The following is a 21,875-nucleotide window of genomic DNA, read 5'->3' as shown; positions in this document are numbered from 1 at the left end:
TATATATTTGTATGTTTTTGATTATTTAATACTAAAAATATATATATTGACTATTTTAGTCATATTTTACTTAGCACTTAGTAGTCTTAATAAAGTATGAATACACACACAAGCACGTGTGTTTATAAAAAAAAACAATAAATCAATTGTAAATAAAGTTATATATTGTATTACATTATATATAATATTGAATTTAAATAAAACTACATTAAATTTAATAATGCATTCAATTAGCATTGAAAGTGGGTATTATACATAAAAATGGCATATGCTGGTACTTATTTGTAAAGTTATTTATAAAAACATTTATAATTATGTAATTACATACATATATATATATACATACACAGACACATATGTAAACAGCAACAATAAATATAGTGTATTATTAAATTAATTATATATAATAAATGCAAATTATATAGATTTTATACAAGTATTAGTTTGTTAGTAATTACCTTGCAACAAAGACATTAGCTTATACATTGCCCTAAAATTTTCACAATTTGGTTAAGTTATTAGCAGCAGTAGTCGTGCAGGGGAAGTCGTGGCCTAATGGTTAGAGAGTCGGACTCTTACCCCAAGGTTGCGGGTTCGAGTCTCGTACCAGCAGGGATTGTAGGTGGGGGGAGTGAATGTACAGCGCTCTCTCCCACCTTCAATACCATGACTGAGGTGCCCTTGAGCAAGGCACCAAACCCCCAACTGCTCCCCGGGCGCCGCAGCAAAAAATGGCTGCCCACTGCTCCGGGTGTGTGTTCACGGTGTGTGTTCACTGCTGTGTGTGTGCACTTTGGATGGGAAAAATGCAGAGCACTAATTCCGAGTATGGGTCACCATACTTGGCCACATGTCACCTCACTTTCACTTTTTTTCAGTAGTAGTAGTGGTAGTAGTAGATTTAAATTCTATAATACTGAATTTAATAAAACATTAAATTAGTGTTGAATTAGTATATTATACATTACAAAGATTGGTCTGCACTCAAAATGTTTTTAATTTAAGTTAAAGCAGGAGATAAAAAGCAGGCATTTCGACTATATGCTTTGTTTGTGATTATATAGAAAACGACAAACATCAGGTGATCATAATCAATCCACAGACTCCAGGTCAACATCTGAAACAAATTAATGGGAACAATAACACATCAGGCAAAAAATGTTATTTCATAAACGTTGTACCCACAATTGAAGAAAAAAAAACATATAGGTCTTGGCACTTAATTAGCTGTATAATATAATTGATTATATTATACATTAAAAATGGCATATGGCAATTACCTTGAAACAAAGACATTAGCTTATACATTGCCCAAAAAACATACAAAAGTTTGGTCACAACTTGGTCTGAACTATTTTAGATGGAATGAACTCTGCTACATTTCTGTTGTATGTCTATGTTTTAAAGGAAGGGCAGACAAGCTGAACTAGGTCCAGAGATGACACTAAAAGAGGCTGTAAATCTCCTTGCACCAGATAATATGGAAACACAAATCACCGCGGCTAACTTCATACAGAACCAGTGCTTTAACAGTCCTGATGCCAAGAAAAAGGTAAGTAATACTTTACTCTCAAATGACTAGAATGAAATGCTGATATGCTAGTATGATCCACCCAAAAATGATGACATATCTCGCACAGTCCTCAAAGTCTAGCCTCTATGGTTGCATTGATAACAAACACCTCGGGCAAAATGAAACGATGAGTCATAGTACTACATGGTGAGGTGGCACTTTAATTAAGTGGAAAACGGGTGTGGAAGAAAGTGAGAGGAATGTATTTAGTGTGGTTTACATGTTTACAGTGCAGTCGGAAAGTAAACGATTAGGATTTGGCAACAGCGTTTCATTGACTTTTTAGTTACATTTCTGCTGTTCATTTTTTACGTAGTACTTGACCTTCACAAACTTGACTTTAAAACATTACAACAAACGTTCAAAGGACAATTCATATAAAAAAGGAGTGGTGTAATGTAGTGGTTTAAGATGTAATTCATGATCTATCACCACTGAATAATTGAGCAAAGGCACTTAAACACAGGAAGCTCCCAGGGGATTTCCTGCATTCACTTTGAATCCAAGAATAGACAATATTAAAACTGTCTGGTTAAATAATATATGCGAAAAAATAATACATTTTAAAAAAATTACTATTTTTATAGATTAACTTTAAGTGACAGCAAAGGCATCTAAATACATAATAAAAATAGGGGAAATTAGCATGCAGATTATAATATCCAATATCATCCAATTACAAAATATTTAAATCTCTAAGATTTGTCAATAACCAGTATTATACAAATATATTGTGCATCCCTAAAAATAACTTTTTTTTTTTTTTGGCTACTGATAGAGTATATGAAACCTGTCATATATAACTGGATTTTCTTTTCTCTTCTTAAAGTTTTTATGTACTACTGTATGTAGATGAACTATAATGTTAATAATCACAAGTCTACCTCCCCAATCCACCCATATCATTTGTGAAAACTAACCTGCAATTTATTCTGAATGATCGTGGTTGTGACATTACAACTGTTAGCACATGCACACACGGCCGCCCATGTTTACATATCAACAGTGATTCGGTGCTCAGCAACTTCGCCTGTCCTGATGAAAGACGGTGTGAACTGGTATGCAGAGGTTAACCAAACATAAAAGGTCAATTACATAAACTACCATTTAAAAGTTTTGGGTCAGTTCATTTTTTTTTTTTTTTGAGAAATTAATATTTTTCTTCAGAAAGGATGCATTAATCAAATGTGACAGTAAAGATATTTAAAATGTCACAAAATATTTCTATTTTATTTAGATTTATAATGTCACAAAATATTTCTATTTTATTTAGATTTATATTTATATTTCAAATAAATGCTGTTCTTTTAAACTTCATGTTTATAAAAGAATCCTGAAAAAAAACAAGGTTTCCACAAAAATATGAAGCAGCACAAGTGTTTTCAACATTGATAATAATAAGAAATGGTTCTTGATCAAATCAGCATATTAGAATGATTTCTGAAGGATCATGTGACACTGAAGACTGGAGTAATGATGCTGAAAATTCAGCTTTGCCATCACAGGAATAAATTACATTTTAAAATATGTAAAAATTTGAACTACACTAACAGAAGACTTACATGGAAGTCTTACAGGGGAAAAAAAATTAAAGATTCAAAATTGTAGAATATGACACATTTCAATGTTGAGGTTTCTTATTTTAGCAAGTTCCATCTGCTCAGGTACTTTATCTTCAAGGCATCCCAAAGCTGCTGAAGCTCATGCAGAGTGAGAGCGAGGAGCTCCAACTGGCTGCTGTCAGCGCACTCCGAAATATTGTTTTTGAAAACAATGAGAACAAAATGGAAGTCAAAGACTGTGAGGGGCTTCCAGTGATCCTGACACTGCTCAAGAAGAACCGAGACATCGAGACCCGACGGCAGCTCACTGGTAAGACAGCCATTTACAGTATTTAAAGTTTTAGTTCACCCAAAAATAAAAATTCTGTCATTAATTACTCACCCTCATGTCGTTCCAAACCTCGTAATTTTACGAAGCTACAAGAATACTTTTTGTGTGCAAAAGAAGAAGAAAAAAACGACTTTATTCAACAATTCGTCAATTTTGGAGAATATCCACTGAACGCAAACAGCGTATGTTGTTCTGTGTCAGCCGCACCACACGGATACATTGTTTTACGGTCAAATCAAAGCACAAACAACGTAGAAAACGTATCGGCGTGGCGCAGCTGACACAGAATAGCATGCACTGTTTGCGTTCAGTGGATGCTCTCCAAAATGGCGCTAGGGTGAACGATGTCCTTGCTACGTTTCTGGACGTTGATCTTGTAAGGACCCTTGCTGTCTATTGGAGGGTCAGAGAGCTGTCAGTATGCGTCAAAAGATCTTAATTTGTATTCCGAAGATGGAACGGAGGTCTTATGGGTTTGGAATGACATGAGGGTGAGTAATTAATGACAAGAATTTTCATTTTTGGGTGAACTAACCCTTTAAGCTTTGCTGCATTTATATTTCATTACTCAGTCAAACTTGACTTCACTTTAGCTGATCCAGCTAAACTCAAACCATGTCTCCAACTAAGAAAACATCCAGATCTTGAACACTTGACCTCTAGCCTGCCACTAATCTTGCAGATGTTATTCTCTCTCCAGGGCTGCTGTGGAATCTGTCTTCTCATGACCTCCTGAAAGAGCAGCTCGCTAGAGAAGCGGCCAAACCTCTCACAGATAGTGTGCTGGTGCCCTGCTCAGGCATTTCGGAAGGGGAAGACCCCAAGTTGGAGCTCCTTGCTGACCCCGACATTTTCTACAATGCTACTGGCTGCCTTAGGTATTACGAACTGAAAGAGAAGATACAACAGGTTTTAAATTAACCAGATTTATTTTGATAATCCAAGCTGTTCTTAGTGCTACAACTGCCAAAGTTATACATATACATTATTCTAATATACACCACTGTTCAAACATTTGGGGACAGTAAGATTTTGTTGTTGTTTTTTTAAAGAAATTTAGGCAGCATTAAACACAGTTATAATATTACAAAAGATTTTTAAAAGATCACCAAATCAGCATATCAGAATAATTTCTGAAGGATCACGTGACACTGAAGACTGGAGTAATGGCTGCTGAAAAATCAGCTATGTCATCATAGTTATATATTACATTTTTAAATATATTAAAACAGAGCATGGTTATTTTAAATTATAATAATTTTTTTTTTTTCTGTATTTTTTTATTTAAAAAATGTGGTGAGCCTTGGTGGGCATAATTACTTTGCATTGCATTTCTACATAAAAGGTGTTATTACATTTTTTTAGAAATTTGAGTTCAGCTGGTCCAGATGGACGTAAAGCCATGCGGGACTGTGAGGGTCTCATTGAGTGCATCATCTATTATATCCGTGGTACCATTGCATACTACAAACCTGATGATAAGGTAAAGAGCTACTCACGTTAAATCCCCATCTTTATCAACAGCAACCGTAAGTCTTTCATTTATGTCTAATAATTAAAGGAGTCATATCACAAGGAATCAAATTTTCCTTGATCTTTGAAGATAAAAGAGCTTGATTTCCTGTACTATGAAAACTTTTAGATAGATTTCATAACACAGAATGTACTCTCCAGTGGGGAATATAAAGTTTATTCAAACTAAGCTCTTAAAACGACTCATTCTGAATGCTTGGAACTTTGTGACACAGATGAATGCGTAAGCGTGTGACCATTCACATTTACGTCAGTGATACCTATTGGGTGATAAGAAACTATGCTGCTCAGCCTCTGTGAGATAGTAAAGAGAAAGCCAGCTATTATGTTTTATGTAATGTTATATTATCTAATATGATCCGGAGTGATTATTCCAAATGTTGAACAATTCATAATAATTTAATTATTAATTCTTATTTTCCAGGCCACAGAAAACTGTGTGTGCATCCTGCACAATCTTTCTTATCGGTTTGATTGTGAGTTGCCACGTGTGGATTCCCCAGTGGTACACCAGCCAAAACAAAATCACAATGCAGAAACTAGCAACCCCGGATGTTTCATCCTCAATAGTCCCAAAAACACTGAGGAGGTTAGTGTTACACCATAGATTAAACAAAGAGTTTGCTGAAATGTATTCACCCTCAGGCCATCCAAGAGTTTGATGAGTTTGTCTCTTCATCAGAACAGATTTGGAGAAGTTTAGCATTGCATCACCAATGGATTTGGAGAAATTCAGCATTACATCATTTGCTCACCAATGGATCCTCTGCAGTGAATGGGTGCCGTCAGAATGAGAATCCAAACAGCTGATAAAAACATCACAATAATCCGCAAGTAATTCATACGACTCCAGCCCATCAATAAGCATTTTGTGAAGTGAAAAGCTGCATGTTTGTAAGAATCAAATCCATTATGGCATTTTAACTTTAAACCATTGCTTCGAGTCCCTAATCCATAATGACACTTCCTCCAGTGAAAGAGTCTGTCTCTTGTTGTTCTCTCACATCAAAATACACCGATTTATTTGGGTAGAACTGTTTTCACTTGTAAACGTGCTTGATCTGCACATATTTCTCTCCTGATTAAGACAAGATGACATTTTCACTGGAGAAAGCAATATTATGCATAGAGGAAGCTGGAAGCAATGGCAAAAACATCTTAATGATGGATATGTTTGTCACAAACATGCAGCTTTTCGCTTCACAAGTCATTTACTAATGGACTGGAGTCGTGTGGATTACTTGTGGATTATTGTGATATTTTTATCGGCTTTTTGGACTCTCATTCTGACGGCACCCATTCACTGCAGAGAATCCACTGGTGAACAAGTGATGTAATACTACATTTCTCCAAATCTGTTCCAATGATGAAACAAACTTATCTACATCTTGGATGACTTGAGACTGGATGAATTATAAGCAATTTTTCATTTTTGGGTGATTAAATGTTGTCGCTGATGATGTAATGGATGAAAAAGTACGGCTTGACTTTTTCCTGTTGAGTATTCAGACTGACCAAAATGCCATCTCTAATGCAAATGTAGTGGTGTCGAACACAAATTGACCTCATATGTGGCATCATGTTGTGTCTCACCTCAGGAAGCAGATGCAGACTATCCCTTACTCGAAGAGAACGGCAGCCCTCACGATTTGGAGTGGCTCTGGAGCGCCATCACTGTCCGCATGTATCTCTCGCTCATTGCCGTCAGCACAAACCAGCACACAAAAGAGGCATCCATTGGAGCACTGCAGAACCTCACAGCTTGCTCTGGAGAGGTATAATCTAGAAATAAATCTCAATAAAATAACTATAAGCAGCATTGACTTCAAATGACATTCATGCTTAGAGATTAGTGTCTTTTATCTCCATTAGCTATCCCAAGCCATTGCACACTTCATCGTGCAAAAAGAAGGAGGCCTATCTCAGGTGAAGAAGATGCTTCAAGAAGGAGAGAAGGAAGAGATCAGAATATCTGTGTCACTGCTAAAAAACATCTCTCGTTACCGAGAATTGCACAAAGATATTGGTGAGCTGCCATTATATAACAATGTACACAATAACAGCACATGGCTGTGTCAGGCAGAAGAGGAAATAAACAAATGGTTTATGAACATCTCTACAGTTAAACAGTTGTTACCAGAGCTGGTTGCCATCCTGCCAAACTCTGACCGAAGTGTAGAGCAGCCTATAGAGGTCACTGTGACGATTTGTCACATTCTCATCAATCTGAGCCATGCATCTGTACCGAACACCTGTGCCATCATAAACCAAGGAGCGTTACCCAAGATCATCAGCATCAGCACTAAAGACAATGGGTACAGTTTCATTTTCAGGAACTTTCGGTTATGGGACGTATAATAAAACTCACAATAAAAGTAATTTATGTGACTTATTTAATTCGTACATTTAATTCTCAATTAAATCTAGGTTTGGACCCACACGGGCGGGCCAGGCGGCTTGTATTTTACTTCATACCCTATGGAGGCATTCAGAGCTGCATAGCAGTTTCAAAAAGGTGAGATGTTTTGCTGCATGTTTGCATCCTACAGTCATGAAGTAATAAAGTGTTATTACTTCATATTTTGGGGGACAAATAAATAAACAAGCAGTACATTATAACCAATAGTCAAAGATGAAAGTCAGTTTAGGGCAGCTACTCAAGATATTAAGAGTGTTTACAATGAAGAAATGAATGCAGTTAACTGTGGGAAGGCATAGAACAAAACTTAGTAGTTAGTGTTCGTGTACATCAATTTATGGCACTAATGCAGTGAAGCAAATTTGTGTCCTTTCACATCATTTCCTGATCTCATTATTCTGCCTCACCTTCTCCTGATCATTTGTGCTTCACTCCCATCTATAAAAGTGGCAAAAAGGCCAACAATTAGAGTAATAGTATGTATAATGTGAGAAATGGTCAGAAAGATGCAAAGATTTACTAATATTAGAAAACAATTAAACAATAACATCAAAAGTGCTCCTATATATTTTTTAAATGTATTTATTTGTTTTTTACTCAAGGTCTAACCAATAAAATATTTTAGAGATTGGCGTAATTAGAAAAAAAGTATATCCATAATAAAGATATCTATAATCAACACCTATATGGTGTTTTACTATTGTATTAATATGCATGACATTCCCAGGTCTGGAAATAACACTTTTAAAATTAGGCTAACTCGTATATCTCAATTCTCAATGGGAACCCTGATTCTTCAAAGGGGTGAGGGAGTGTGTTAAAATAAGAAATCGTGATGTTTAGTTTTTTTTTTTTTTTTTTTCTTATTTTTAAAGCATGTTTTGTCTTTTTTAAAATAATTTCAAATCATCCTGTGGCTTCCTTGGAAGTTTGCGGACTCCTGGTTGAGAACTACTGATCTAAAGTGCTCAAAAACTAATTCACGTGTTTTAGATTTTGCTTTCATTGCATGTATATTAAATCTTGTCATCTGTTTTTTTTTTTTTAATCTATGGCAGGCCGGTTACAGGAAAACTGACTTCATTAACAACAGGACTGTGAAGGCTGTGAATTCAGTTCGTGATTAATGGGATCCAGAAATATACCACAAATGAACAAGACTTTTCACCTGCTTTTTTAGGATATATAAAAAATGGTGCTAATAACATGGCTTTGGTGCGTGTTTGTATATATGCTTTTTTTTTCTTAATTTAATACTTAATAGTTTACTCTGTGTTTTAATTAAATGATAATAGTTATGTCGGTCAAATTGTATTTATTTTTTACTGAACTTTTTAAGAATTGTACTGCCTTTGGTCTGTTTAAATAACAATATTAAAGCATTTTCATGAACAAAGATATTTATTTGTGTATTTGTTTTTATTTTGCAGTGGGTAAAGCCACTTCCTAGCATTGTGTAGCAAAACAGTGTCCAAGTTACTTTTTATTTTTTTGTTATTTTCAAATAAGCTACAATATTTTCTCCAGTCACTTAAGGTTTATTGTCCGTTTGTTTAGTTACCATGGTTCTGTTTGAGTACAGTCTGCTCTCAACGCTCTATAAACACGGTTTGTTAAAGCATCAAGCATTAATAAAAACCTCAAATGAATTTGACATTATACTTTAATACTCGTGATGATTTCTGTAATTTGAGAATCACGTTAAAGGTTCAGGAAGTGATTTGAAATCTTTTGAATAATAACAAATCATCATAATCCTCGGTGGGAGGGATTAAGCGAAAGATCGAAATCCCTTTACGTTATCGACAGAATCAAAACGTTCGGATGAAACGGACACATGCATTCCTCGACAATAAATTACTCATGTTTTATGCTTTGTTACTTTGTACGTAGCTCGCTTTGTCCACAAAGCATTTTTAATGTTCTTTTACGTCACATCCGTAAACAAAGAAGCTCATGCGAGCTGGACTGTGCAATTATGTTACTAGGGGGTGCGTGCTAGTCCTCTACATGGCATGTTGTCGACATTTTTTTGTAGTTTTATTATAAAACAACCGTCTCGTGCCTATTTTCCACGTTTAATATCTCTTTCTGACAGCTACATGTTCATTTCTCTTATTAGCTTTACTTCTTAAATCCACGGCAAACTATCGACACCCCTATAGCTGCGGAATAATAGATTCTCCCGGTTTCACAAAACACTAGAGAAGTGACATTTTAAAGAGCCCTTTAAAGTCCTAGTGTACTACGGAAGGAGTAGCATTCTGCAAATCGAGGAAAAACTCGGTTGTCCACTGTTGTTTGCCAAGTCCTCACTTTCGAGGACTTGACTCAGGTAACTGTTACATAGTTTATATAGATAATATATATGATATTTCTTTGCAAGTTTAAAGAGCTGGACATTGGTTATGTTTACATCATTGACTCACTGAATGAAATGCATGATTAAAGCATTTATTATAAAACTGGAAAATTAAGTCGAACACGTACGTCTTTACGTTGTTCGCTTTATTAAATGTACAGGCGCGCGCTCACTGTCTTGTTTATTAATATTTATCTCACATCCAAATCATAAAGCGACTGTTTACTAATTTCACGTTGCTAATCTTTAAATGGGTTGGGGTTTGCATGATCTGGAAAGTCCAGTTCGGCTGCTCTCCTGCTTTGACAGTTTGCTCGTGTTTTGTCCTTGTTTGTGTGCTGAAGATAAGGTCACGTGTGCAGAGCAGCTGAGCGCAGTGAGTGAGTGAGTGTGTGTGTGTGTGTGTGTGTGTGTGTGTGTGTGTGTGTGTGTGTGTGTGTCGCGCTGTTACAGCACCTCCTTTTAGGGCCCAGAGCTGCAGGAGCCGTAACCAGTGCCAGTGGTGCTGTTATCGGTCCCTCCTAATTTAAACCTGACTGAGGATGTGCATGTGCATGGGTTTCTGTTTTTACCAGGAGAACTATTGAATCAGTCTATGCTTTTTTCCTATCCTCAAAATAGACACTCTCTTTTGGGAGTAACAAGATTGGAAGGGCTTGAACGTGTGGTCTTTCTATTGTAACCAGGCTCCAAATACTGGTAGAAGTACTGGTATTTGTAACTGTGTTAATTGCTATAAACTTGAGACTGTTCAGGATCAAGTTGAGGTATACAGTTCATAGAAGTGCCCTATCATGCATAGTGAAGTCAACATTATTGTTTTAGAAATTTTAACAACACTAAATAAATATAATGTAGAATAAATAAAACCAAATGTGAGCATTTGACCAAAATATACATTGTGACTTCGTTATGTTGTTCCAAACCAGTATGACTTATTTTTTCTTCAGTGGAATGCAAAAGGAGACTTTAGAGCATTTTGTTCCCCACACAATCAAAGTAAATAGTGACTGAGCTTGTGTTCCACAGAAGTAAGAAAGTACTACAGGTTTGGAACGACCTGAGAGTGAGGAAATGATGAAAGAATTTACATTTTAGGTTTAACTATTCCTTTAACTCTCAGAATGTGCAGAGAATCAATGCGATTTCAAATTCTTGTTGTTTTACAGTAGCACCGGGAGAACATTTTGGTATTTTGGTAACAAATACTAATTACAAGATAGTTAAATAAACAAGCAGTTTTGTCGGAGCATTAAGAATAATAGGTAGGATTAGTTTCTAACTTACTATCTGAATGCATTTTTATTAATTAATGAAGGTCATTGTTGACTTTTTGTTACTGATGCTGACTCAACTTCCTGAAAGACAAGCAGTTACTCTGTTACATTAGGAAACAGGTGTGTAGTGAAGCCTTTAAAGGCAGAGGGGTGTAACGCGATAGGTTTGCTTTTAAAGCTCACGCTGCTATCTGGTGTTATTTGTTACCCAAGAGACAGCACCGGTTAACATCTGAATCACATTTAAAATACAATGTCCCTTTGTGGGCCACATGAATATCACTGAGCCCTTTTGTTACCCGTTTATTTTCCCTTGCCTTTGCAAGTCACTTTTCTTTATGTCAACAAAGCTTTTTGAATTTTCCAGCACTGAAAGTGTGCCAGCTCTAACTTTATCCTATTGTCATATAAGCGGTTGCCCCATTTCCACTGAAAGCATCAGCTTCAAGTTTGTCCCAAAAAAAACTTAATTTTAGCCACAAGACTCTCCTCAATACCTTTTTTTTCATAATTTGCACCAGCCCCTCACAATGCCACGGAACGATGAACGTCCCACCTCCACATCTACGGTGGTCAGCGAGGACCAGAACAGTGACACAGAGTCATCGGAAAGGTGCGACAGTTTGACCTCGTCTAGCGATGTGGACTGTTCTCGCCAGAGCTTCACCAGCGATTCATCCAGCAAACACAACTCTCCTTCTTGTAGGTGTCCTACTAACATGTAAATGCAACAAAAAAAAGAAAGTAGTTTAACATTTAATTCAGTTAGAATATACTATCATTTTAGTATTATTTATATACAATTGTAGTATTTATTCATAAATAAATAAATAATTTTATATTTTTAGTTATCATTTTAGTTTAAATTTTAGTCATTTTTATGTGGATTTATAATTAATATATTTTATTGATTTAAAAATGCATTCATTTCTATTTTATTTCAGTTAACAAAAACAGTTGTGATAGTTTTAGTTAACAGTAACAACACTTATCGAAACATTTTGTTGTATAGAAGAATCTATTGGTCTTTTAACCTGTATAGCTACTGTGTCCTCAGGCAGCCCACCAAAAACCCTAACGCTTGATGAGGTCATGGCCTCGGCTCGGGACCTTTCTAATCTGAGCCTGGCTCATGAGATCGTTGTCAACCAGAACTTCCACCTAGAGCCTCCGGATCTACCTCAAAATAGGTACTAAACTGTTGTTATATAATTACCATCTCCAGATCTGGGTCCCACTTGATGTTCAGTTTCCTTGGTAACTGTTTATAACTATAGACATGGGTCAAGAACAAGTTAAGGGTGATGATCAAGAAAATGTACACACACAAATATACAACTAAAATATACAAAAGTCAATGTTTAGGCATTTTGCTTTCAATTTAGCATTTTGAAATGTACAACTATACAAAATTAATATAATTAATGAATAAAATAGATATATAATAAATATATAACAATTGAATCCAAACCGGTTTTTTTTCCCTCAAGCCTGGAGAAGAAAGTTAAGGATATGGTGCACAAGGCCTTCTGGGACTGTCTTGAATCTGAGCTGAATGATGACCCTCCTGAGTACGATTACGCCATCAAACTTCTGGATGAGATCAGAGATGTAAGTTACACATTTACTCTGATACAATTGTAACGGAGGCCAGCGAGTAAGTGCTGTGCAGGTAAACCTCACTCCCCTGATCTCAAGAGACGCACTAGCGACTGACACTAGAGGCTGTAGTCTTTAGCCTCCTTGTTAGTGCGTCCACCTCCCATGCCGGAGACCCGGGTTCGAGACCCACTCGGAACAAGAACGAGGTGTGGCGGTGAGGACCCAGGAGAGAGGGGTTACACAATGATGAAAAGCAGTCTGATGGCAAATGCCTTCTTAATCATTTTTTTCCTATCATCAAAGACCCTGCTGTCCTTCCTTAACCCCGGGGCCAATCGCCTGCGTACTCAGATCATGGAGGTTCTGGACATGGACCTGATCCGCCAGCAGGCTGACAACAATGCGGTTGATATCCAGGGGCTTGTGTCTTACATCATCAATACTATGGGCAAGTTCTGTGCACCGGTCCGAGACGATGAAATCAAGAAGCTCAAGGAGAACTCGGGCAACTTAGTGACACTGTTCAAGTATGTTATTAAGGTGTCTTCTTTTATAGCTTTGTAGAACTATAGGTCAGTTTCACTTTAGCACCCATTGGCTGGTGTAATAACATGCAAATAGTGCGTCATTCAAATTTGTGCATGAAATCTGTGTACAGGTACGTACATTTTCATGAACAAATCTTGAATAACCAATTACTTCCGTACTAAAATTTGTTCTAAATTTAAGAAAAAATGTAGTGTACTGAAACCATACATATGCAAAAATCATATATTATGGGTGGCCTTATAACTAGTGTTATTTTAGTAACATTGAGATGCTATTGTAGTTTTTATTAATATTTTCAATCAGTTTTTATTTTTCTGGTTTATTTTACTCTTATTTAAAGATTTAGTGTTTTTGTCATTTTTAGTAGTTTTGGGGGGTGTTATATATACAGTATATAGAGAATTTTTATTTCAGTTTTAGTTTTTGTTATTTTAGGACATCAAGTTAAACTAAATTAATATGAGAAATGTTGCCTTGGCAACTAGCTGAAATAAATATATTTTTAAAAAAAAAGTCAATGTTTAGGCATTTTGCTTTCAATTTAGCATTTTGAAATGTACAACTATACAAAATTAATATAATTAATGAATAAAATAGATATATAATAAATATATAACAATTGAATCCAAACCGGTTTTTTTTCCCTCAAGCCTGGAGAAGAAAGTTAAGGATATGGTGCACAAGGCCTTCTGGGACTGTCTTGAATCTGAGCTGAATGATGACCCTCCTGAGTACGATTACGCCATCAAACTTCTGGATGAGATCAGAGATGTAAGTTACACATTTACTCTGATACAATTGTAACGGAGGCCAGCGAGTAAGTGCTGTGCAGGTAAACCTCACTCCCCTGATCTCAAGAGACGCACTAGCGACTGACACTAGAGGCTGTAGTCTTTAGCCTCCTTGTTAGTGCGTCCACCTCCCATGCCGGAGACCCGGGTTCGAGACCCACTCGGAACAAGAACGAGGTGTGGCGGTGAGGACCCAGGAGAGAGGGGTTACACAATGATGAAAAGCAGTCTGATGGCAAATGCCTTCTTAATCATTTTTTTCCTATCATCAAAGACCCTGCTGTCCTTCCTTAACCCCGGGGCCAATCGCCTGCGTACTCAGATCATGGAGGTTCTGGACATGGACCTGATCCGCCAGCAGGCTGACAACAATGCGGTTGATATCCAGGGGCTTGTGTCTTACATCATCAATACTATGGGCAAGTTCTGTGCACCGGTCCGAGACGATGAAATCAAGAAGCTCAAGGAGAACTCGGGCAACTTAGTGACACTGTTCAAGTATGTTATTAAGGTGTCTTCTTTTATAGCTTTGTAGAACTATAGGTCAGTTTCACTTTAGCACCCATTGGCTGGTGTAATAACATGCAAATAGTGCGTCATTCAAATTTGTGCATGAAATCTGTGTACAGGTACGTACATTTTCATGAACAAATCTTGAATAACCAATTACTTCCGTACTAAAATTTGTTCTAAATTTAAGAAAAAATGTAGTGTACTGAAACCATACATATGCAAAAATCATATATTATGGGTGGCCTTATAACTAGTGTTATTTTAGTAACATTGAGATGCTATTGTAGTTTTTATTAATATTTTCAATCAGTTTTTATTTTTCTGGTTTATTTTACTCTTATTTAAAGATTTAGTGTTTTTGTCATTTTTAGTAGTTTTGGGGGGTGTTATATATACAGTATATAGAGAATTTTTATTTCAGTTTTAGTTTTTGTTATTTTAGGACATCAAGTTAAACTAAATTAATATGAGAAATGTTGCCTTGGCAACTAGCTGAAATAAATATATTTTTAAAAAATTCAAGTGTATTTCAAGTAACGAAAAGGTTTTACATGATTTTAGTTTTAGTTTACTATAATAACGCTGCTTATTATAACAATGTTATAATTACATTTTATACATAGATATTTCATCTTAAATATATTATAACAAGATTAAGAACAAATTTTGGTGTGTAAGCACATGTGACATGGTCATTTTTCATGGGAGGTTGTCTTGTTCGTACAAATATGAATAATCCATGCAATTATTAGTGAATGAGATGCAGTGATTGAGGGGGATGCGGGACACAAATCAGTAATGGTGTTGTCTTCACTAACAGCCATATTTGATACGAACAGTCACCTGAGGCAAAGTAATTGACTTCGAAATGATCACTTGTGTGGTAACAGGGAGATCTTCCGGGTGCTGGACCTGATGAAAATGGACATGGTGAATTTTACCATCCAGAGCCTCAGGCCAGAGCTTCAGAGGCAGTCGGTAGAGTATGAGAGAGCCAAATTCCAGAGTATTCTGGAAAGAACTCCCAGTAAGTCCACAAACAAATTTGTACGAAAAGCATTGAAAATTATTTGACATAAATTGCATTTTCACCCATTTTCACAAAAAAAAAAAAAAAGAAAAATTCTGTCATCATATATCACCCTTTTGTCATTCTAAAACCATTTGACTTTCTTTCTCCTGTGAAACACAAATGATGCTTTGAAGATGTTTTGACTGTTTTTGTCCAACATTGGTCACCACTGACGTTCATTGTATGGACAAACAAAAAAACACTGAGAACATTTTTCAAATTATCTCCACAGAAGTAATAAAGTCATACAGGTGTGGAACGACATGAGTAAATTAATTTTCATTTAAAGGGATAGCTCACCCAAAAGTATCTGGACTCTTTTGCACACCTGGGCTCTTAACTTTTAACATATTTTTAATCCAACCCAGGTGCTTTGGATCACGCAAATGAGTGGATAAAATCTTCAATTGAGGAGGCCACTCGAGTCATGCCACCATCAGACAAGAGCAGCGATTCTGGGCAGAGCGGCAAACCCTTACCAGGCCCCACGTTGGTGCTAAATACAGCCTACATCAGACTGCTCATTTGGGACGAGAGCAAGGGCCCGTTGCCTGAGGTTGGAGAACAAACACACATTTAAACTCATACTAAGTTTGATATCAAATTCAAAATGCATCTTTAAGAGTGTTTTGTGATCTAACATTCTCAATTTTGCACTTGCAGACCCTGATGACCGATGAAGTGAGGTTGCAGGAGATGCAGCGGTCTCTTCAGCTCTATCAAGCGGTCGCGTCTGTTCTGCTGATAGTCTACAGCTCAATAGGAGGAGCCGTGTCAGGCCTGCCCACTCTTGTCGAGCGACTTAAGAAGATGACAGCAGTGCTGCTGGAGGGCATGCATAGCACGTACGTCCGATCCCTGTCCTTCCCCTAAACTCTGCTCAGGCTAACACATGCACATGTCACACACATACTTCTACATAAACATAATAATGAACATCTCAATCTAAAAGATCTTGCCTGTCGGCTTTGTTTTTTTTTTCCCCCGTTTGGCTTACAGCGATTTTAATCTCACCGAAGCTCTTGGAAACGTCAGTGCTCAGATCTGCTGTGAGGTCAACAAGTCTCTGGCTGAAAGAAACTTCCCAGCTCTCCCGGCTGAATTGCAGGAAACCTTAAAGGGCCAGATCTGCGACGTCACCCAGGAAAACAACCCAATACGCACTCTTGTTGGTAAGGAAAATGCAAAAGAATATTCAAGTGTAATCAACAGCACTTGCGACACTGCAAAAATGATTTTCTTATTCTTTTTTGTCTTGTTTACCTGTACAAATATCTAAACAAACATTCTTAAATCAAGACACAATTACTTGAGAAGCAAAATAGATCATATTTAATAATATATATGAAATATATTAAATTTTTCTTGTTTTATGCAACTCAAGTTTTTAAGTAACTTGATTTAAGAATGTTTAGAATTTTAATTTGTAATGGAAAACAAGACAAAATAGTAAGTAAGAAAATCGCCCCCCCCCTTTTTTTTTTTGCCTAAAAATGATTTTAATCTTAAAATGGAAATAAATGGAGCCATATTTTGGAGGATTTAAAAGCAGAAATGTGAAACTGAAAAATGTGAAATGTGAAAAGCAAATACATTAATTTTCCTGTTAAAACCAGTGTATTATTTAAGCTATAAAGCTGTTCAAATAATCATTTTTCTAATCATTTTACATTGTTTTCATGGCAACTAAGTTGTAAATTTGCATATAACGGTTAGCAAGCTTTTTAAATATTATATTAACAAGCATATTGTTTACATTGTGTGGCTATACTATTAAAACAGTGATACTTTCACATTTATAAATTGATCCCATTCACTTCCATTTTAATTGCCTCACTGTAATGCATTTCTGCTTTATTCTATTTATTTATTTATTTCATATTAAATTAAAAAAAATGAAAGTGGAAATTAAGTTTTGTGATAATCAACATTATGACACAAATGCTGTCAGTTGAGCTTACCTGAACTCGTTATATTGCCTTAAAGCCTGTAGAGCTTGTATCGTGTTTTTATGTGCCTTTTCCGTGCCACAGAGGGAAGAGTACATCAGTACTTTAGGGTGGTCCTCGCCTCTACCAACTCTCACAGGACGCCCCCTCCCGTACCACCAGGCTTGGGTCTGATTCAGCCAGAGCTCATGGGGCTTGGAGTCAGCTTTGTCAACCTTGTCAACTTCAACAAAAAGGTTTACGGTCCTTTCTATGTGAGCATCCTGAAGAATCTACTTTTCATCGACATGCAAGCACCAACTCCGCAGAATGGGATCGTACAGGGGCCACCAAGCAGTCACCTGGAATCCAAATAAACCAGGATGCATCATTTACTTGATTCGTTATTATCACCATACATTTCCCTCATGTGTTTCTCTCGTGTGAATTATTTGATGCTTGATTCAAGGGAATCACTGCAGTACGAAGAAGACTGAAGAACAACAGTGTGCTATGGTGCTTAAAATGGGAAATTATGGATTGGGGGCGTTGTTGCTGTTTATTATGTTACAAAGAATCTATATTCCTTGCCAAGTTATATTTTTAGCATCTCTCTAACTGTGGTTTTCACTTGACAGTGTTACTGCAAAGAAATGCAGTCATTACGTACAGTATATTGACCATGTTTAGGTGCAAGGCAGAAACTTTTCTATATTTACAGTTGTTAAAGACATATATTTACATAGATCATTTACAGACTTTTGAGAATATGTTGCTATCCATTTGTAGATACCCGAATTGTTGTTTCCCATGCCCATTTTCTAGATCATACAAAAAAATGTTTATTGGAGCATACTGAAATCCATCAGCAACAAAGTGAAATTAGACTTTGTTTGCTACACATTATTTTGAAAGTATTATATTACAATTGTTAACTGTATTTATACTTAAATATTGTCCGAGTTTCTTATTCTGCATACTTTGAAATGGAAGAAACTTGAAATTATATAAAGAGGGAGAATCGAGAACTCTGGGAAGATAAAATTGAACAATATTGTTAAATTAATCTGATTTTTTTATTTATTTTTTTGTCCTGGTAGTGTCATTTTATACAGATATGACTGCATGATCATTTGTCGTCCGTTTTTATCCTTTAGACATCAATATTTGGGCTAGTTTTGTATGCCATTTGTATATCATTGTGCTTTGTTACAGGCATGTTTGTTTTATTTCTGTTGTTTTTGAAAATTAAGGCGATTGTCTTAAATAATGTTTGTGCTCTTACGTTTAGTTATATTAATAGTTTTATTATAACTATTACCAAACCGCACAGATCAAGACCCTTGTTTTGTTGGTGATTATTTTTTGCCGTTGTGACAAGCGAATGAATGACATCTTTGTGTGGAAAGCCATTATTTCAACATGACAGACCTTCCATTTAACAATTTTGCAATAGCCTATGTGTTGTTTGTTTTCAAGATGCAAGAACCCTTGTAAGAACAACAAAATATGTGTAGTGTGACAAGCACTAAAAAAAATAAAAGGAAGTGTGAAAACTAGTTCATATTCCTTTAAACCTTTTTCTGCATTCATCTGACAGCATTTAAATATTCTTTTGTTACATTTTTTTAAACTAAATTAATCAATTCATTTTTAATTAATTTAATTACTGTATGTGGGGAAAAAATTATATTAATAGTTAGATCTCAACCTGGTCTATATTTAATTTGTAGCGCAATTAATGTGTCCTTTGCGTCATAATTAAAACTCTTATTTTCCAAGAATACTACTTCCGGTGTGTTGATGTCACGCTGATGACATATGTAGCTAGTTTAAGGCTAGCCGTGTCAAACTCACAACCATCCTAGCTTTCGAGACCAGTGTCACTGTTATTTAGTTTCTTTTCATCATTTCAAAGTTTTAATCATGATGCAATTCATAGTAAGTATTTACATCTGTTCGTGAGATTGTAAATGTGTATTTATTCGCTTGCTAATTCACATTGTAGTAGCTAATAACTACGTAACTAGCTGATCAAAGGGTTTAATTTGAACTAAACATAAACATTTACATCCGGATAATTTATAATATAGAAGAATGTATCTATATGTCACATAAGGTTGTTGATAGAGCATCTTGTTTTTCCAGCTTGGATTCACTCTGGGGAACGTGGTTGGCATGTATCTGGCACAGAATTACGAGGTTATAAAAACAATATTTATTCACATATTAACTGTCTGATTTAATCTGCGCCTAAAATCTTATAATAAACTTATTTTAATAAGACTGGACTAAATAGCATTAGTCTTGAAATAGAGAACAGCTCCACTGTTTAGTGATCAATGTCGGATATAATTTATTTATAACGTTTTCCAGGTACCCAATATTTCAAAGAAAATCGAGGCCTTTAAGAAGGACGTGGAGGCCAAGAAGAAACCCCCAGAATGAGGGACGGGAGACCAGCCCTGTGTGGAAATATGGCTAATTGTAATTAACTAAAGATGGAGGGACATTTAAGAACAAGAATATATAATATAGTATGTGTTAAAGTATAAACAAATTAGCCCTCAAGGTGCACAGTATATTCCTAGTGTCAAATAGTGCCTCAAAAATTGACATGTTTTGCATTTTGCATTGTGTTCTCTCTCTCTCTCTCTCTCTCTCTTTCCTAAATCAGGGAAAATGTGTTTACACCTGATTTATTTGCTGTTACCTTTTGGATAGTTATTCATTAATATAATTTTTTTTGTTAAACCCAATGGAATAATTTGTTTTAATTTCTTCTTTTTTTTTTGGTCAGAAACAGCTTGCAGTGTGATGCAGTTCTTGGGTTTCCTGTATTTATGGAGAAACATGTTTGCAGTGCAAATAGGAACTGCACATAATAATCAGTTATTCAAAATAAATTACTGCAATGTTTCATAAAGGCTACTTAATATTATGCAATAAAGGTGTGAGATTATATACTAATAAAATGCCTTGTTTTAAGTTGTTGGTTGCCAATATTGTCATTTTCTAGTAATACTTACTAAATAAGTGTCACACTTAAATGTATCAAATGAAAAAAATGCTACAAGTGACATTTTTGTTCATTAAATTTAGGTAAGACTTAAGAGGTGCAACATTCAAAATAAAACTTGACATTTTTCATGCTATAAAAACTTTGCTGAATAATTGTTTGTCTAAAATACACCAGGGAAACAAGGGCTTAGTATGATGCTTTAACAAATAATGGGACACTAACTGACACATTATTCATGGGAAATCCCAAAAACATCCACACTTAAGATCATTCATCTTATATGAAAGTATACATTAGATAAAAGCTTACACTTAGGCTGATGATACACGGGGCGACGTTTTGAGTAATCCAGATAGAAATGTGTTACCTATCCTCAATGGGGAAGTGCCTAAGCAACATTGCTCAAAAAAGTTGATGCAATTTTGAAATTGATGTGTGAATGGTGCAAAGCGCATTTTTGTATTTACCGGTAAAGTCGTTCCGGTAATTTTACGGCAATTTACTGGTATTACTGTGTGAAAGGGGCTATAATGTAGAAACTTCCACAGGTAGACCGGCGTGTCCTGTTACAAGTGTGCTGTTGTACGGTTTGACCGGCAGATGGCGCGGTGCACACGGAAATAACTTTATCTGGGGTCCAATTATTACAGTTGCATCTCGGTGTACATTTCTTAAGGTTATTATGCTTAAAATGATGTATGTAAAATACTACATATTAACAGTTAATAAATAAATATATATATATATATATAGTCTAGTATTTACCACAGTGACTTTTATCATGTCATCACTGGGCACGCAAAAACAAGCTTTAGATTTGTTAAGCGTAGTACTTATTCAAAATAGCTATTATTCAGAATATTAAATTGATACGAGATGCATTAGGTTTGTAAAGTTTATCGGTTAAAGTTTCTCCGGAAGCTGTAAGTGAGTGTTTCCGGTACGCGTTGCCGCCGCTCCTGTGATAGCTGTTGAGCGAAACAAGCCAAGATGATCTCCCTCACCGACTCCCAGAGTAAGATTAACATAACCTGTCTCACTGACAGCTCTTCCTCAGACAATGTCTAGCGTCAGTGCGTTCACAAAGCCTGTGGTCTTTATTATTTCGCTTCTCGGAGTGTTTATGTGCGTACAGATGTCACTCCACCAGTTACAAGTATAGCGTAAAAGTCAAGGAAACAAACAAAATAGATGTTCTGGCTGAACACCCGCTTTAATTTTGACAGTGAACTGCACCAGACGTACTACATAAAGACAGAATCATCATAATCACCAATAAGAAATAAAAAATCACATATTCGCAAATATTATCTAACGTGCTATTAAATGCAAATTATATAT

The 21,875-nt window shown here is 35.9% G+C and overlaps 3 protein-coding genes across 4 annotated transcripts in view; all 3 read left to right on the top strand.

The window, feature by feature from the left end:
• The window catches only part of LOC107694692 (plakophilin-2-like), an 11,264-nt gene extending 2,446 nt beyond the window's left edge, over positions 1-8,818 (top strand). The window contains 10 exon segments of the mRNA XM_016494387.1: positions 1,408-1,552; positions 3,238-3,445; positions 4,167-4,344; positions 4,832-4,949; positions 5,424-5,588; positions 6,598-6,774; positions 6,872-7,025; positions 7,122-7,314; positions 7,427-7,514; positions 8,477-8,818. Coding sequence (XP_016349873.1) covers positions 1,408-1,552; positions 3,238-3,445; positions 4,167-4,344; positions 4,832-4,949; positions 5,424-5,588; positions 6,598-6,774; positions 6,872-7,025; positions 7,122-7,314; positions 7,427-7,514; positions 8,477-8,545 — 1,495 coding nt within the window. The 3' untranslated portion in view covers positions 8,546-8,818.
• An 837-nt stretch (positions 8,819-9,655) lies between these two features.
• LOC107694691 (T-complex protein 11-like protein 2) lies at positions 9,656-19,055 on the top strand. Its single transcript, XM_016494386.1, has 10 exons — positions 9,656-9,753; positions 11,579-11,759; positions 12,115-12,247; positions 12,548-12,668; positions 12,963-13,186; positions 15,403-15,539; positions 15,953-16,140; positions 16,248-16,429; positions 16,584-16,756; positions 17,618-19,055. The coding sequence occupies exons 2-10, from the start codon at positions 11,588-11,590 to the stop codon at positions 17,887-17,889; spliced, it is 1,602 nt and encodes a 533-aa protein (XP_016349872.1). The 5' UTR covers positions 9,656-9,753; positions 11,579-11,587; the 3' UTR covers positions 17,890-19,055.
• A 249-nt stretch (positions 19,056-19,304) lies between these two features.
• On the top strand, positions 19,305-20,503 carry LOC107694682 (uncharacterized protein C7orf73-like). Of its 2 annotated transcripts, none has more exons than XM_016494374.1 (4): positions 19,305-19,453; positions 19,661-19,714; positions 19,889-19,999; positions 20,319-20,503. In XM_016494374.1, the coding sequence occupies exons 1-3, from the start codon at positions 19,439-19,441 to the stop codon at positions 19,958-19,960; spliced, it is 141 nt and encodes a 46-aa protein (XP_016349860.1). In that variant the 5' UTR covers positions 19,305-19,438; the 3' UTR covers positions 19,961-19,999; positions 20,319-20,503. The 2 variants fall into 2 exon arrangements, with proteins under 2 accessions (XP_016349860.1, XP_016349859.1); XM_016494373.1 differs by having other exon boundaries at positions 20,313-20,503.
• The last annotated feature ends 1,372 nt before the right edge of the window (positions 20,504-21,875 follow it).

Source organism: Sinocyclocheilus anshuiensis, unplaced genomic scaffold, assembly GCF_001515605.1.
Source record: "Sinocyclocheilus anshuiensis isolate Anshui unplaced genomic scaffold, SAMN03320099.WGS_v1.1 scaffold2806, whole genome shotgun sequence".
In the NCBI taxonomy this organism is placed as follows: domain Eukaryota; kingdom Metazoa; phylum Chordata; class Actinopteri; order Cypriniformes; family Cyprinidae; genus Sinocyclocheilus; species Sinocyclocheilus anshuiensis.
Note: the sequence above shows the minus strand (reverse complement) of the source record. Positions and strands in the feature narration are given on the sequence as shown.